The sequence below is a fragment of the Aotus nancymaae genome, unplaced genomic scaffold, assembly GCF_030222135.1.
Source record: "Aotus nancymaae isolate 86718 unplaced genomic scaffold, 86718_ANA_hifiasm-v0.15.2.pri h1tg000057l, whole genome shotgun sequence".
Classification (NCBI taxonomy): Eukaryota; Metazoa; Chordata; class Mammalia; order Primates; family Aotidae; genus Aotus; species Aotus nancymaae.
This window is the reverse complement of record NW_026988471.1, coordinates 42,495,300-42,511,277: the sequence shown is the minus strand read 5'-3', so window position 1 is coordinate 42,511,277 and position 15,978 is coordinate 42,495,300. Positions and strand designations below refer to the sequence as shown.

Below are 15,978 nucleotides of genomic sequence, written 5' to 3'. Positions count from 1 at the left end.
GAAAGAGTGCAAAGAGTTCACATTTATATACATTTTTGTGGAAGACATTTTACCAACATTTTTACTATTGTAAGTTTATCATCACTTGGTGGCTTTATGAAGATCCTTACTGTGAGTTACCCCCCTGCCCCAGTCCTGCCCAGGCATACATAGGCCTTGAAGATTTTTACCAGACAGTCCCAGCTATATTCTCAAGCCTAGAAAAACACAAAGAATTCCATTCACACTGATGAGTAAGATTTAAAATGAGCCCTATTGCCCCAGACCTAGAATGTGTGGTTGCACTTGCTCTTTAATCCACTTTGTTGGCAGAGGCTCCGCCCATCTAGCCCTGCCAATTTCTGCCTTGGGGCCAGACCCTCTCTTGCAACAGTGAGCGTAAATTCAATCTGAAGAAGCACACCACCTCGAAACCAAGACACTGGCCAGTACAACTAAAGCCCAAAATTCTATTGTCATACTTGCCCATGATGGTAAGAATTATGGAGAAAAATGAAGCCGGAAAGAAGAGGATGTGCTTGTGGAAGGAAGAAGGGGTATTACAATTTAAAATCAGGTGGTCAAGAGGGCCTCACTGCCATTGAGCAAGCCCCCGAAGGCCCTGAAGGACGTAGATGAACTGTGCAGTCATCTGGGAGGAGAGCAGGGGCGTCTGGTGAGAGATGAGCCCTGTGGGTCTAAGGAGGAGCAGCAAGGCCCGTGTGTCTCAGGCTGAGTGAGGGGAGAGGTTATCGGGGAAGGGGCTGGGAGTGGGATAAGGTATGATACAGAGTTTAGGATCTCATAATCCTTTGTGATAACTTACATTTAAATGGACTATTCTGGCTGGGTGCGGTGGCTCACGCCTGTAATCCTAGCACTTTGGGAGGCCAAGGCAGGCAGATCATTTGAGGTGGGGCGTTCGAGACAGACCTGGCCAACATGGTGAAACCCTGTCTCTACTTAAAAATACAAAAATTAGCCAGGCATGGTGGTGCATGCCTGTAATCCCAGCCACTCAGGAGGCTGAGGCAGGAGAATCACTTGAACTTGGGAGGTGGAGGCTGCAGTGAGCTGAGATAGAGCCACTGCACTCCAGCCTGGGCAACAGTAAGACCCCATCTCAAAAAAAACAAAGGACTATTCTGATAGCAATACATTAAGCAGAATGCAAATTACTGTCAAAATAGATTTTACAGTAGGCAAGTCACTATACTAGAAAAGGACTGGCCATGGAGGTCTAATGAACCAAGGTTTAAATTCCTTCCACTTCTACCTTGTACTAGATGGATGTGCTCAGGCAACTGACTTAACCTCTCCGTTTCTTTGTCAGTAACTTGGGATTATTGTACATCTCACTGGGCTGTTGTGAGAACCAAACGAGAAAATGTAAATAAAGGATGGCAGTAGTTACTCAATAAATGCTTCCGTCGTCTCTATGAATAAGAAGTAAAACACACTTTCTTTTAAACCCATAAACCCAGTCAGCCTTTGGGCTTTCAAAGCTATGGTTTTAAGCAAACAAGTAACTCCACTACCTAACGGTCTGATGGATTTAGAATGCTGTTTGAGAGAAAACAAAAAATGTCTCATTTGAGACATGTTTCAGTACAACTGAATTTAGAAACATATTTACAGACAAATATCCTGGAAGCTTTAAATAGCGTTGTGTGGGGTGTCTTTTTTTTCCTTCTTCTTCTTTAAACAAGCTCCAGAAAGAGGTCTCATAAAAATTGAAGTATAATGCATCTGGCTATAGATAGTGTACTTCTGAAATGATTTATCTTTAAAAGAGAACGATGTGTGCCTATGAAGAATTGCAAATTAATGAAGACCTCTGCCAATTCACTGTAAAAAGCCATGTTTTAACAATCTATCTTTATACATAAATCTTGCACTAGAATTTCTTTTTCCTTTTTTAAGAAAGAATTTCTTTTTCCTTTTTCCTTACTCTGTCACCCAGGCTGGAGTGCAGTGGTGCAATCTTGGCTCACTGCAATCTCTGCCTCCAAGGTTCAAGTGATTCTCCTGCCTCAGCCTCCCGAGTAGCTGGGACCACAAGCTCACACCACCACTCCCAGCTAATTTTGTTGCTGCTGTTGTCTGAGACCAAGTTTCACTCTTGTTGCCCAGGCTAGAGTGCAATGGCGTGATCTCGGCTCACCACAACCTCTGCCTCCCAAGTTCAAGCAACTGTCCTGCCTCAGCCTCCCACATGCCTGCTGGGATTACAGGCATGTGCCACCATGCCCGGCTAATTTTGTATTTTTAGTATAAATGAGTTTTACCATGCCGGTCAGGCTGGTCTCGAACTCCCAATCTGAGGTGATCCTCCCACCTTGGGCTCCCAAAGTGCTGGAATTACAGGCATGAGCCACTGCGCCCAGTCTAGAATTTCTTTAAACTCTGACTTACTCTTTAAAAAATTAGAAAACAAATTATACTAGAAGAATCCTCATGAAAATTTAAAGGCAACCTCAAATCTGAAGGTGAACTAATTAAAAGAATAATTTTTTACCATGCCTCCATAACGAAAGTACTTCCTATCAGTTTTGTTTGAAAATTTGAAGACAAACAGTATATCATATCCCAATTAGCCCTTGCCACTGCACAAATCATAAGCTCCTACAGTATTCTCTCCTTCCCCATAATCTGATCCCTGTGGCGTTCTCCACCACAAATCCTGCCACCAGCCTTGCTGACTTCACTATCTTGGTGACACTCTTGGATGATAACAGCTAGCATTTTTTGTGTGTGTTTATGATGGGGCACTGTTTTTTTTTTTTTTTTTTATCATTGTACTTTAGGTTCTGGAGTACACGTGCAAATCATGCAGGATTGTTGCATAGGTACATACATGGTAAAGTGGCTTGCTGCCTTCATCCCCTCATTACCTATATCTGGCATTTCTCCCCTGGTTATCCCTCCCCATCCTCCCCACCCCCCATTGACCCTTCCCTAGCCCCCCGCAAACTGACTGCAGTATGTGATGCTCCCCTCTCTGTGTCAACGTGTTCTAATTGTTCAACACCTGTCTATGAGTGATAACATGTGGTGTTTGGTTTTCTGTTCTTGTGTCAGTTTGCTGAGAATGATGGTTTTCAGGTATATCCATGTCCCTACAAAGGATACAAACTCATCGTTTTTTATGGCTGCATAGTATTCCATGGTGTATATGTGCCACATTTTCTTTATCCAGTCTCATTGATGGGCATTTGGGTTGGTTCCAGGTCTTTGCTATTGTAAACAGTGCCATGATGAACATGCGTGTGCATGTGTCTTTATAATAGAACAATTAATAATCCTTTGGGTATATACTCAATAATGAGGTTGCTGGGTCAAATGGAATTTCTGTTTCTAGATCCTTGAGGAATTGCCACACTGTCTTCCACAATGTTTGCACTAATTTGCACTCCCACCAACAGTGTAAAAGTGTTCCTATTTCTCCACATCCTTTCCAGCATCTGTTGTCTCCAGATTTTTTAATGATCACCATTCTAACTGGTGTGAGATGGTATCTCAATGTGGTTTTGATTTGCATTTCTCTAATGACCAATGATGATGAGCATTTCTTCATATGTTTCTTGGCCTCATAGATGTCTTCTTTTTTAAAGTGTCTGTTCATATCCTTTGCTCACTTTTGAATGGGTTGGTTTGTTTTTTTTTTTCCTGTAAATCTGTTTTAGTTCTTTGTAGATTCTGAATATTAGCCCTTTGTCAGATGGGTAGATTGCAAAATTTTTTTCCCATTCTGTTGATTGCTGGTTCACTCTAATGATTGTTTCCTTTGCTGTACAGAAGTTCTGGAGTTTAAATAGATCCCATTTGTCTATTTTGGCTTTTGTTGCCATTGCTTTTGGTGTTTTAGTCATGAAGTCCTTGCCTATGCCTATGTCCTGAATGGTTTTACCTAGGTTTTATTCTAGGGTTTTTATGGTGTTAGGTCTTATGTTTAGATCTTTAATCTATCTGGAGTTAATTTTAGTGAAAGGTGTCAGGAAGGGGTCCAGTTTCTGCTTTCTGCACATGGCTAGCCAGTTTTCCCAACACCATTTATTAAACAGGGGATCCTTTTCCCATTGCTTGTTTTTCTCAGGTCTGTCAAAGATCAGATGATTGTAAATGTGTGGTGTTGCTTCTGAGTCCTCTGTTCTGTTCCATTGGTCTATGTCTCTGTTTTGGTACCAGTACCATGCTGTTTTGATTACTATAGCCTTGTAGTATAATTTGAAGTCAGGTAGCATGATGCCTCCAGCTTTGTTCTTTTTGCTTAGGATTGTTTTGGCTATGCAGGCTCTCTTTTGGTTCCATATGAAGTTTGGAGTGGTTTTTTCCAGTTCTGTGAAGAAGGTCATTGGTAGCTTGATGGGGATAGTGTTTAATTTGTAAATTACTTTGGGCAGTATGGCCATTTTCACGATATTGATTCTTCCTAACCATGAACATGGAATGTTTCTCCATCTGTTTGTGTCCTCTCTTATTTTGTTGAGCAGTGATTTGTAGTTCTCCTTGAAGAGGTCCTTTACATCCTTTGTTAGTTGTATTCCTAGGTATTTTATTCTCTTTGTAGCAATTGTGAATGGGAGCTCACTTTTGATTTGGCTCTCTGTCTGTTATTGGTGTATAGAAATGCTTGTGATTTCTGCACATTGATTTTGTATCCTGAAACTTTGCTGAAGTTACTTATCAGTTTCAGGAGATTTTGGGCTGAGATGATGAAGTCTTCTAAATATACAATCATGTCATCTGCAAATAGAGACAATTTGGCTTCCTCTTTTCCTAATTGAATACCCTTTATATCTTTTTCTTGCCTGATTGCTCTGGCTAGAACTTCCAATACTATATTGAATAGGAGTGGTGAGAGAGGGCATCCTTGTCTTGTGCCAGATTTCAAAGGGAATGCTTCCAGTTTTTGCCCATTCAGTATGATAATGGCTGTGAGTTTGTCGTAAATAGTTTTTATTATTTTGTCATACATTCCATCAATACCTAGTTTATTGGGGGTTTTTAGCATCAAGGGCTGTTGAATTATGTCCAAGGCCTTCTCTGCATCTATTGAGATGATCATGTGGTTTTTGTCTTTGGTTCTGTTTATGTCATGGATTACGTTTATAGACTTGCATATGTTGAACCAGCCTTGCATCGCCGGGATGAAGCCTACTTAATCATGATGAATAAACTTTTTGATTTGCTGTTGCATCCTGTTTGCCAGTATTTTATTGAAGATTTTTGTGTTGATGTTCATCATGGATATCGGCCTGACGTTTCCTTTTTTTTTGTTGCGTCTCTGCCTGGTTTTGGTATTAGGATGATGTTGGTCTCATAAAATAAGTTGGGGAGAATTCCCTCTTTTTGTATTGTTTGGAATAGTTTCAGAAGGAATGGTACCAGCTCCTCTTTGTATGTCTGGTAGAGTTTGGCTGTAAACCCATCTGGTCCTGGGCTTTTTTTTAATTGATAGGCTATTAATTGCTGCCTCAACTTCAGCCCTTGTTATTGGTCTATTCAGGGTTTCAACTTCTTCCTGGTTTAGTCTTGGGACAGTGAAGTATCCAGGAATTTATCAATTTCTTCCAGATTTACTGATTGTGTGCATAGAGTTGTTTGTAGTGATCTCTGATGGTAGTTTGTATTTCTGTGGAATCGATGGTAATGTCCCCTTTATCGTTTTTTATTGCATCTATTTGATTCTTCTCTCTTTTCTTTTTTATTAGTCTGGTTAGCAGTCTATCTGTTTTGTTGAACTTTTTAAAAAACCAGCTCCTGGATTTGTTGATTTTTTGAAGGTTTTTTGTGTCTCTATCTCCTTCAGTTCTGCTCTGATCTTAGTTATTTCTTGTCTTCTGCTAGCTTTTGAGTTTTTTTAATCTTGCTCCTCTAACTCTTTCAATTTTGATGATAGGGCAACAATTTTAAATCTTTCCTTGCTTCTCATGTGGGCATTTATTTCTATGAATTTCCCTCTAGACACTGCTTTAAATGTGTCCCAGAGATTCTGGTATGTTGTGTCTTCGTTCTCGTTGGTTTTGAAGTACATTTTTATTTCTGCCTTCATTGCATTGTTTATCCAGTCGACATTCAGGAGCCAGTTGTTCATTTTCCATGAAGTTGTGCTGATTTGAGTTAGTTTCTTAATCCTGAGTTCTAATTTGATTGCACTGTGGTCTGAGAGACTGTTTGTTATGATTTCCATTCTTTTGCATTTGCTGAGGAGTGATTTACTTCCAACTATGTGGTCAATTTTAGAGTACGTGCGATGTGGTGCTGAGAAGAATGTATATTCTGTGGATTTGGGGTTGAGAGTTCTTCAAATGTCTATTAAGATCGCTTGGTCTAGATCTGTGTTCAAGTCCTGGATTTCCTTGTTGATTTTCTGTCTCGTTGATCTTTCTAATATTGACAGTGGAGTGTTAAAGTCTCCCACTATTATTATGCAGGAGTCTAAGTCACTTTGTAGGTCATTAAGGACTTGCTTTATGTATCTGGGTGCTCCTGTATTGGGTGCATATATATTTAGAATGGTTAGCTCTTCTTGTTGTATTGATCCTTTTACCATTATGTAATGCCCTTCTTTGTCTCTTTTGATTTTTGTTGGTTTAAATTCCATTTTATCACAGACTAGGATTGCCACCCCTGCTTTTTTTTTTTTGCTTTCCATTTGCTTGGTAAATCTTCTTCCATCCCTTTATTTTGAGTCTATGTGTGTCTTTGCACATGAGATGGGTATCCTGAATACAGCACACCGATGGTTCTTGGCTTTTTATCCAATTTACCAGTCTAGGTCTTTTGATTGGGGCATTTAGCCCATTTACATTTAATGTTAATATTGTTATGTGTGAATTTGATCCTGTTATTTTATTACTGGTTGGTTGTTTTGCCCTTTGGTTGGTGTAATTTCTTTATTGCGTCATTGGTCTTTACCATTTGGTTCTTTTCTGCAGTGGCTGGTATTGGTTTTTCCTTTTTGTGTTTAGTGCTTCCTTCAGGAGCTCTTGTAGGGCAGGTCTGGTAGTGACAAAATCTCTCAGCAATTGCTTGTCTGTAAAGGATTTTATTTCTCCATCACTTATGAAGCTTAGTTTGGCTGGATATGAAATTCTGGGTTGAAAGTTCTTTTCTTTAAGGATGTTGAATACTGGCCCCCACCCTCTTCTGGCTTGTAGGGTTTCTGCTGAGAGATCTGCTGTGAGTCTAATATGCTTCCCTTTGTGGTTAACCTGACCTTTCTCTCTGGCTGCCCTTAGTATTTTTTCCTTCATCTCAACCCTGGTGAATCTGATGATTATGTGCCTTGGGGTTGCTCTTCTAGAGGAGTATCATGGTATTCTCTGTATTTCCTGTATTTGAATGTTGGCCTACCTTGCTAGGTTGAGGAAGTTCTCCTGGATAATATCCTGAAGAGTGTTTTCCAGTTTGGATTCACTCTCCCCGTCATCTTCCGGTACACCAATCAAGCGTAGATTAGGTCTTTTCACATAATCCTGTATTTCTTGAAGGCTTTGTTCATTTCTTTTCACTCTTCGTTCTCTTTTCTTGCCTTCTTGTTTTATTGCATTGAGTTGATCTTCAATCTCTGATATCCTTTCTCCTGCTTGATCTATTTGGCTACTGAGACTTGTATATGCTTCTTGAAGTTCTTGTGTTGTGTTTTTCAGCTCCATCAAATCGTTTATCTTCTTCTCTAAAGCTGGTTATTCTAGTTAGCATTTCTTCTAACCTTTTTTCAAGGTTTTTAGTTTCTTTGCGTTGGGATAGAACATGTTCCTTTAACTCAGAGAAGTTTGTTATTACCCACCTTCTGAAGCCTGCTCCTGTCAATTCGTCAAATTCATTCTCCGTTCAGCTTTGTTCCCTTGCTGGTGAGGATTTGTGGTCTCAAGGTCAGGGAGAGGCATTCTGGTTTTTGATGATTTCATTCTTCTTGCACTGGTTTCTTCCCATCTCCTTGGATTTATATAGTTTTGATCTCAGGTAGCTGCTTGGGGAGGTGGCCTTTACTTTGTCTGCCTGCGGAGGTGCTGCTGGGCTGCCACGGATTCAGTGGAGCTACTGCATCTTTTATTTACTCAGAAAAATTAGGCTGGCTTCTGCAATGGCGGCTTCCCTTCACCCCGCTGAGCTCGATCGTTCCTGGTCACTCTCTCACTGATATTCTGGGTGCGAAACTCTAGTATGAGAGTTTTTAGCCTGCTGGCTTTGTGCAGGGGTGGTGAACCTGTCCTGCCGTATGGGCTGTTTCCCTGTTTTCAGTTTCCTTTCTTTCTAGGGGGCAGGTGGCTCCAACCAGCCAGCTTTCTGGCTTTCGCATCAGCCAGTACTTCCACCTAGATCTATGCTGACAGTCCCACAGTGCTGCAGAAGTTGCTGTTCTGCCCTGTTTAGGCAGCTCACTGAGGCTTTTCAGCCCAGCACAGATCTCCTGTTCTGTGGGTTGTAGAGGGCTTGGGTGAAGCACTGTATCTGAACTGAAGTCCCAGAGGGGTAGATCTCCTGGTCCTCTGGTCGGTTGCACAAACCTCCTGAGTGGGGCAGTGCCCTGCCTTGCCTCAACTTGCCCTATTTGGTTTATACCCACTGTCCAGCCAGACCCACAAAATGAACCCAGTACCTCGTTTGGAATTGTGGAGACCACTCAGCTTCTGCGTCTTTCTTGCTTGGTGCTGCTTTCCGGAGCTGCCTCTTATTTGGCCATCTTGGGGTCCCCACCCTATGCCAGACACTGTTCTAACACAATTTATATGTTTATATAATTCATTTAATCCTCACAATACCTTGTGAGGTTGGCTTTACTACTATCCCCATTTTACAGATGAGTATACTAAGGCACAGAGCCTGTAAGTAACTTCTTTGAGGTCACACAAGTGGTAAGTGGCAGAGCCAGGACTTGTGCCCAGGCAGTCTGTTTCCCACCCTTGCCCTTGCCTTTTGGCCACAATGTCTCCACATTCTTACTCTCTTCACTTCCAATAACCTTTGCTGTCCCTCCACTTTTGCCGCCTATCCCCTCAGCCATACCCTAATCCTGTTTTTTTCACTGGGAACTGTTCCATTTCTGCAATTTACTTTCTACTCTCTGATCACAACTTCCTCCCAGTTCCTACCACCTCCCTCCCCCTCTCACTTACCACACTCCTATTCCTGTTTTTTGTTTGTTTGTTTGTTTGAGATGGGAGTCTCACTCTGTTGCCCAGTCTGAAGCACAGTAGCATGATCTTGGCTCACTGTAACCTCTGCCTCCCAGGTTCCAGTGATTCTCCTGCCTCAGCCTCCTAAGTAGCTGGGATTACAGGCACATGCCACCATCCCAGGCTAATTTTTGTATTTTTAGTAGAGATAGGCTTTCACCATGTTGGCCAGGCTGGTCTCAAACTTCTGACCTCAGTGATCTTCCCACCTTGGCCTCCCAAAGTGCTGGGATTACAGGCATGAGCCACTGCACTTGCCCACACTCTTATTCTTTGACCTCATTCATAATTTTAAGCCCCTTGATCCTTCCATTTTACTCTAGCTTATCAGTTCCCTCCTGGACCCACACCTTCTCCGCCAACCTGGGATTCCATGTTTCATCATGAAACAACTCTTGCTCTGGGACCTGTGTATGCTGTATTACTATGCTTCTAACAAATTAACAAAATTCCATCTCCATTTGCTTTTAAATAATCCAGTGAAGAACGTGGCCAGAGACAGAAGGTTACAGGGGGTAATAACTGTTGAAACTGGATGATGAATATATGAGGGCTCATTATATTACTCCATTTTCACATATGTTGGCAATTCTCATAATAAAACACTAATTTCAAATATCATCTTGATAGATATATGGTAAAGCAAGCAAAATGTTGATTGTAGAAACAAGGTGATGGGAATATGGGTGTTCACTGTAAAATTATTCTGCTTTTTTGCATATTTGAAAATTTACATAATAAAATGTTAGGAAAAAAATCACTATCCTCAGTTCAGTACAATGTAAATTCTCTGCTCCTATTTCTGGGCATCTGAAGATGTTACAGAAAAATAACCAATATGAACTCAAATCAGAAAGTCTGGTGGGCCTTCAATAACACTTATCAAGCCTTCTATTTATCCTTGGGTATATCCTACTTTCCTGAATGATTATTCTCCATCCTTTTCCCCACTCCTAGTAAATAACATTGTCTTACAGAATAATGTTCATTGAGAAAACTAAGGGTATTAGACATGTTGTCACTCAATGTCCCACAAACTTAAGCTACTCACTTGCACCCTTCCTCACCTTTCCTCCGGCTTCAGCCCTTCTGGTGTGCCTTCCCACAGTGTCCAGCCACCCACTTCTTCTGCACGTTGTCTTTAATCTCAGTCCTCCCCTCTTCCAAGTGTCTTCCCCTTAGTTTGTAAACTCAAGGCATATCTGTCCCATCCTAAAAAATGCCTCTCCTGACTCTAGGTTCCTTCCAGCTTGATTCTAATGTACTGAAAGGTACAGACAGTCCTTCAAACTCAAATACTTCACTTATTAGTCTCCCATTTACCCTTCAGCCCACTGAAGGCAATGTGTCTTCTCCTCTGAGCACATGTGACACTAGATCAATCCCTTCTGGTCATAGGCGTTATTCTCAGGTCTCTGCACACATCTCCTTATTATGCCCTTAAATTTCCAAGCATTCCCCTGCTCTCCCCTGCCCTACATAATTGCCACACGTATGCTGATGATTCCCAGAAGCCTTCTCTCCAATTTAGCCCTCCATCCCTCTCTTCTGATGTTCTGGTGTTCTGCTGCTTGCTGGACTTCAACTAAGATATCCTCAGGAGCTCCTGATGTTTTCCAAAATAACCTTCTAATCTTCCTAAAACTGCTCTTCTTTCCTGAGCTCTCTCTTATCTGCTATCATCTTTCTACCAGGCATCTTTATCTCTTCTACTTCCTAACCCAAACCAAATTATTTAAATTCATCCTCTCTTCTTTTCCTGTAATCCCTTCAGAGTCTCATCCTCTTCATGGGAACAAATTCCTTAACTGTTCTTAGAACCTCCACCTTGCCTCCCACTAATTCATCTTCCCCTCAGCAGAGTAATCTGGTAGCAACATGAATATGGCCATACCCCTGTTACAAACCCTGAAGGGTTTCAAATAGTCTTCAGGATAAAGACTTAAGTCCTTAAAAAGACAAAAATAGCTCTCCACCATCCATAGGCCCCTCTAGCTTTTTCTCACAACTCACTACAACCTCCGTCTCCCAGGTTCAAGCAATTCTCCTGCCTCAGCCTCTCGAGTAACTGGGATTACAAATGCCTGCCACCACACTTGATTTTTAGTAGACACGGGGTTTCACCATGTTGGTCAGGCTGGTCTCAAACTTCTTACCTCAGGTGATCCACTCACCTTGGCCTCCCAAAGTGCTGGGATTACAGGCATAAGCCACTGCTTTGAGACTCTAAGCCTTCATTCATGGTGTCTCCTAGTCTGAGGTACCCTTCTGCTCATTCCCATGTGGTATAACTAACTCCTACTCCTCCTTGAAGACTCAGCACAGGTAAATCTTCTCTCAGATGTCATTCCTGATACATTTCAATAATTGAACTTTACATATATCATTATAAATAAGCTTTTGTCTCCCTCTTTCTTGGTAGATTATAAGGCTCTCAGAGGAATGTGACAGTGGCCTATTCATCTTACTATCTTTCAGCACATTGTGCTGCATGTGGTAACTGCATAATACATTTTTGTTTTTTAAATAACTGAATTTTTATACAGAAAACGTTCTTAAGCATTAAAATAAAAAATTGCAAGAGTGAATGTCTAGAATCAAATTAGTCAAGTTCTTAGTATCTACCTAGATTAGTCTGTACTTAATATGTGACAAACTGAAAAAACTTCTTCCCCTCCAAGATATTCAAATGCAATTCTATAGTATCTCATATTACAGCCTGAATGTGAGTCAGAACAAGTCACTCGGAATAACTGAGGGAAGCTGTTCTCTCATAAGGTTCTGAGGGTGAAAATATGGGGTGGACAAGCACAAATGGCAGGAAGGGAACTTAATAAACATCTTGTGTTTAAAACCTAATGATTTGGTCATCTGAGAATCCCATCGACTCACATACTCTTTTAAAACGCAATTGTGAAATGGGAAGTGGAGAATCACAGAAATGTTACAGGAGCAGAAACTGACATGCCATGCTGATAAAATAAAACAAGCAAGCAAACAAAAACCTAATTGTGGGAGAAGTAATAAACCTTTAGCCATGCGATCATATTAAATTCTCAGGATTTGATATACATATGTGGTCCTCGAAACAGAAGCACAGCTCATTATTATGAATTATAGTAAGAATGTGATTTAAAGTCGCACTGTGTTCGCTGGAAAAGTACTGTGCAAATATTTCGTTCCCTAACCCATCAGTAACTAAGAAAACATTTTCATAATCGTAGTGATAGTATATTTCTTTGTTTAATGCAATGGTGAATTATTTTTTACCTTTGCTATAATTGGTCAGTCCTTTTAAATATTATGGAATAGCACCCGGCTACATTCCCACATTATTAATAGTATAAACTACACAGTAGCATAATTCCTTTCCATCTAATTTTCCATCTCTTACATAATCAGAGTACATGAATGAGGAGTGACTATATGTGTATAAATATTTTATTGTATTTTTTAAAAATGTGACCAATAGGACTTTTTAAAACTTAAAAATAATGTTAAGTATAAGTCAATACTTATTCATCGTTAAAAAAAAAAAAACAGAATTAAGCAAAAATAAAATAAAATCATAGAGATAACCAATATACCTTGGTATACTTCCCATCCATCCATTTTTCTATAAATATTTACAACAAATAAGGAATAATAATGTAATACTGCACTCTACTTCTCACTTAACAATACATCATATTTCTATAGCATTAGATATTCTTTTTCAACATTTAAAAGGCTGCATAGTAAAGCATTATATGGTTGTACAAAGCTATACCTTACCCTACATCTAAGTTGATCCCAATTCTTCTTTATTATGAATGATGCTGTGCAAGGAATCTTTCTAGGGTAATGAAAATGTTTTGTATCTTAACAGAGTCATAGTAAATAGCTTTCAAAACTAATCAAACTCTATACTTAAGATCTGTGCATTTCAGATACATTAATCATAGTTCATTTTTTAAAACAGGAAAAAAATGCTGTGAAGAACATCTCATAATTAAATCTTTTGCAAATTAAGACCATTTCCTCAGAATAAATTTTTAAAAACTGAGACTGCTAGATCAAAAGAGATACGTATATGTGTACGTGTGTGTGTGTTTTTAAAATATTTAATATTGATTTGTTCATTCAAAATTATTGGCTAAGTTAACACTTCAGCCAAGACATTGCCAAACTGCCTTCTAGAGTAATACTCTCACTAGATTTCTTTATTTTTTTCTACTGCCTCTATAATTGCAGAAACTAGCAGATTTCTTAATCTGTGTCAATACTAGGTTTCAAAATTTGTAAAAATGTTTTACCTTTCACCAGATTTTAAAAAGTGGCACCTATTATTTTAATCTGTGCTTTTTAAAAAAAATCTGAGTGACAGTAAAATGTTTTTCCAAATGCTTATTGATCACTTGTATTCCTTCCAACCTCGATGATCTCTACTTCTTTCCCACTGAGTCCTTGGTTCCCTTTCCCCCCAGCTGGTATTCACTGTTTGCATACTGATTAGAAAAAAACATGTTAAATATTAATGATACTAACCAGTTTTCACATGTTCCAAAAACCTCTTAAAACTTTTTCAATCCTTCTTTCTAAAGTTCTGTTCATAGATTTTTTTAATAGTCTTTACATTTCTACATATTACAGTCAAATCTGTCACTTTTCATCTTTATAGTTTTTGTCTTGGGCATCATCCTTTAAAACAGCCTTCCCTATCCCCTAGATCATCTTAATATTCATTATATATATCTCTGACATTCCATTTTCAGTGATTGTGGGGCTCACACCCATAGTTGCCTAGGGCATTGTTATGCACAGGAGGTTCCTACCTTAGTGAGCAATCCCTTCACAGTGGGTTTGCCCTCAGGCTGCAGGGAAAGTGGGTTGGCAGCTTGTACTCGAAGAACATTTTGTAACACTTTAATCCATTCTTCTAATATATTAGGAGAATCTGCAGTCAGATAGTATGTGTGTTTTTCAGTGGTCAACTAGAATGCGACGAGAAAGACATAGGAAAGAAAATTGTGAAGATTTAGGATTGCATTTCCTTGTTCGTTATTCAAACATCATTATTTAACATGGAAGCAAACATGCTAAACCTCCAGTTCCAGGTTCTAAATAAATGACTATGTATCATTTAGAATATTTTAACCACTTTGTGAGAATCACAGCAATTAAATTTTAGTTGAAATAATTTTGTTACTTCAGTTTACTTTAAAACTTTTCATAGTATTTGATTTTGGGGTTATGGCTTTGTATCTTATTTGTCACATTTTCCTTTTCTCCCTTAAATGTGCTACAGATTCCTACTTATTGAAATGAGAAGCAGAATGATTCAAGAGGTTTTTGGTTTTTGTTGGTGGTGGTGTCATTTGTTTGTCTATTTTTTTGAGACAGAGTTTCGCTCTTGTTGCCCAGCCTAGAGTGCAATGGCACAATATCGGCTCACTGCAACCTCTGCCTCCTAGGTTCAAACGATTTTCCTGTGTCAGCCTCCTGAGTAGCTGGGATTACAGGCATGCACCACAACGCCCGGCTAATTTTTTTTATCTATAGGAGAGATGGGATTTCTCCATGTTGGTCAGGCTGGTCTCAAACTGCCGACCTCAGGTGATCTGCCCGCCTTGGCCTCCCAAAGTGCTAGGATTACAGGCCTGAGCCACTGCAGCCAGCCAAGAAGAGGTTTTTTAATTCAAATGAAGAAATCTATTATAAATAAAATGAGAAGATCTTGCATATAAGAAGAGAAATTCTTGGAACAAGCATACAATTAGATATTATTAACTCACAATTTTCCAGTCTCAAATTAGCCACATTGCAAATTTTCCAAATATTTCAGAAGCTTACAAATGATTCTTAACTGCCATGCCCAAAGACAAAGCTTTCCTTGATTCTCCTTTCTAAATTTTTGAGGGGTTTTAAGGTATAATTTACCGGAAACATTGATAATGTACCTTTTTGGCAAAGCTGTCTTCCACCCTCCAAAGGGGCAATATGGAAAAACAATGGTTATTGAAAACATTTCAGAAATAAAGTGTCTGAATTTAAATTACATATACTAGAATATCTCAACAGCCTGTGTTTTAAAGTTAACAGATTTCTGGCAAGACTGGCCTTCTGTGTGAGTAAAATGGGCAGCAGCTACCTCTACAGGGTGACTTGCTTGGCAGCACAGTCCCTCTGCTCACCAATATATTTCCCACTTAGATGTTATGGCATCTGAAGTTCATACAAGAACTGTCATTTTCAGTGGGTGATGGAGGGGCTGGATGCCTTCGATGACCTGATGCAGCACACCCACATCCAGCCCTGGTACCTGCAGGTGGAGAGGGCCACCAGCGAGGCCTCCCTGGTGCACTGAATGTCTCTGCACAGAGCAAGGGAAGGCAGCAGAAGATGCCAGCTGCCAAGGCCTGGGGCCAGCGCCTGGCAATGCTTGTGGGGGCAGGATCATTCTGGCTCTTGCCACCCACCCCCGACAGCCCTCTCGCTTGTAACACTGGGCACTTGCTGGGGCCCAGGGATGCTGGGGAGGAGTTCCAGCCCTGCCTTTGCCCTGGGGCAACCCCTCCCTGTCCCAGCCTCCCTGCACTGCCACCCCTCTCCCAGGGCTCTCAGTGGCTGTCCTGTGGCTACATCCTGTGAGTGGAGGACCCTCAACCAGAGAGCAGGACAGTTCGTTTTCGGTAGAATCCCACCCCTGGGTTCCCTTAGTTCCCACTCTTCTCAAGCCTCCCAGGACTGGGACATGCTTGCACTAAAGGAAAGGTTTGTGGTGCCTGACATGGCAGGCATGTCACGGGAAAGAAAAAAAAAGAACTGTCATTTT

General features: G+C 40.4%; 1 protein-coding gene across 3 annotated transcripts in view; it reads right to left on the bottom strand.

Annotated features, from left to right (window-relative positions):
* Positions 1–15,978, bottom strand: part of PLEKHH2 (pleckstrin homology, MyTH4 and FERM domain containing H2) — a 146,959-nt gene that overhangs the window by 52,258 nt on the left and 78,723 nt on the right. For all 3 annotated transcript variants that reach the window (XM_064364039.1, XM_064364040.1, XM_064364041.1), the window contains one exon: positions 13,979–14,137. In XM_064364039.1, coding sequence (XP_064220109.1) covers positions 13,979–14,137 — 159 coding nt within the window. The remainder of the gene's footprint in view (positions 1–13,978; positions 14,138–15,978) is intronic.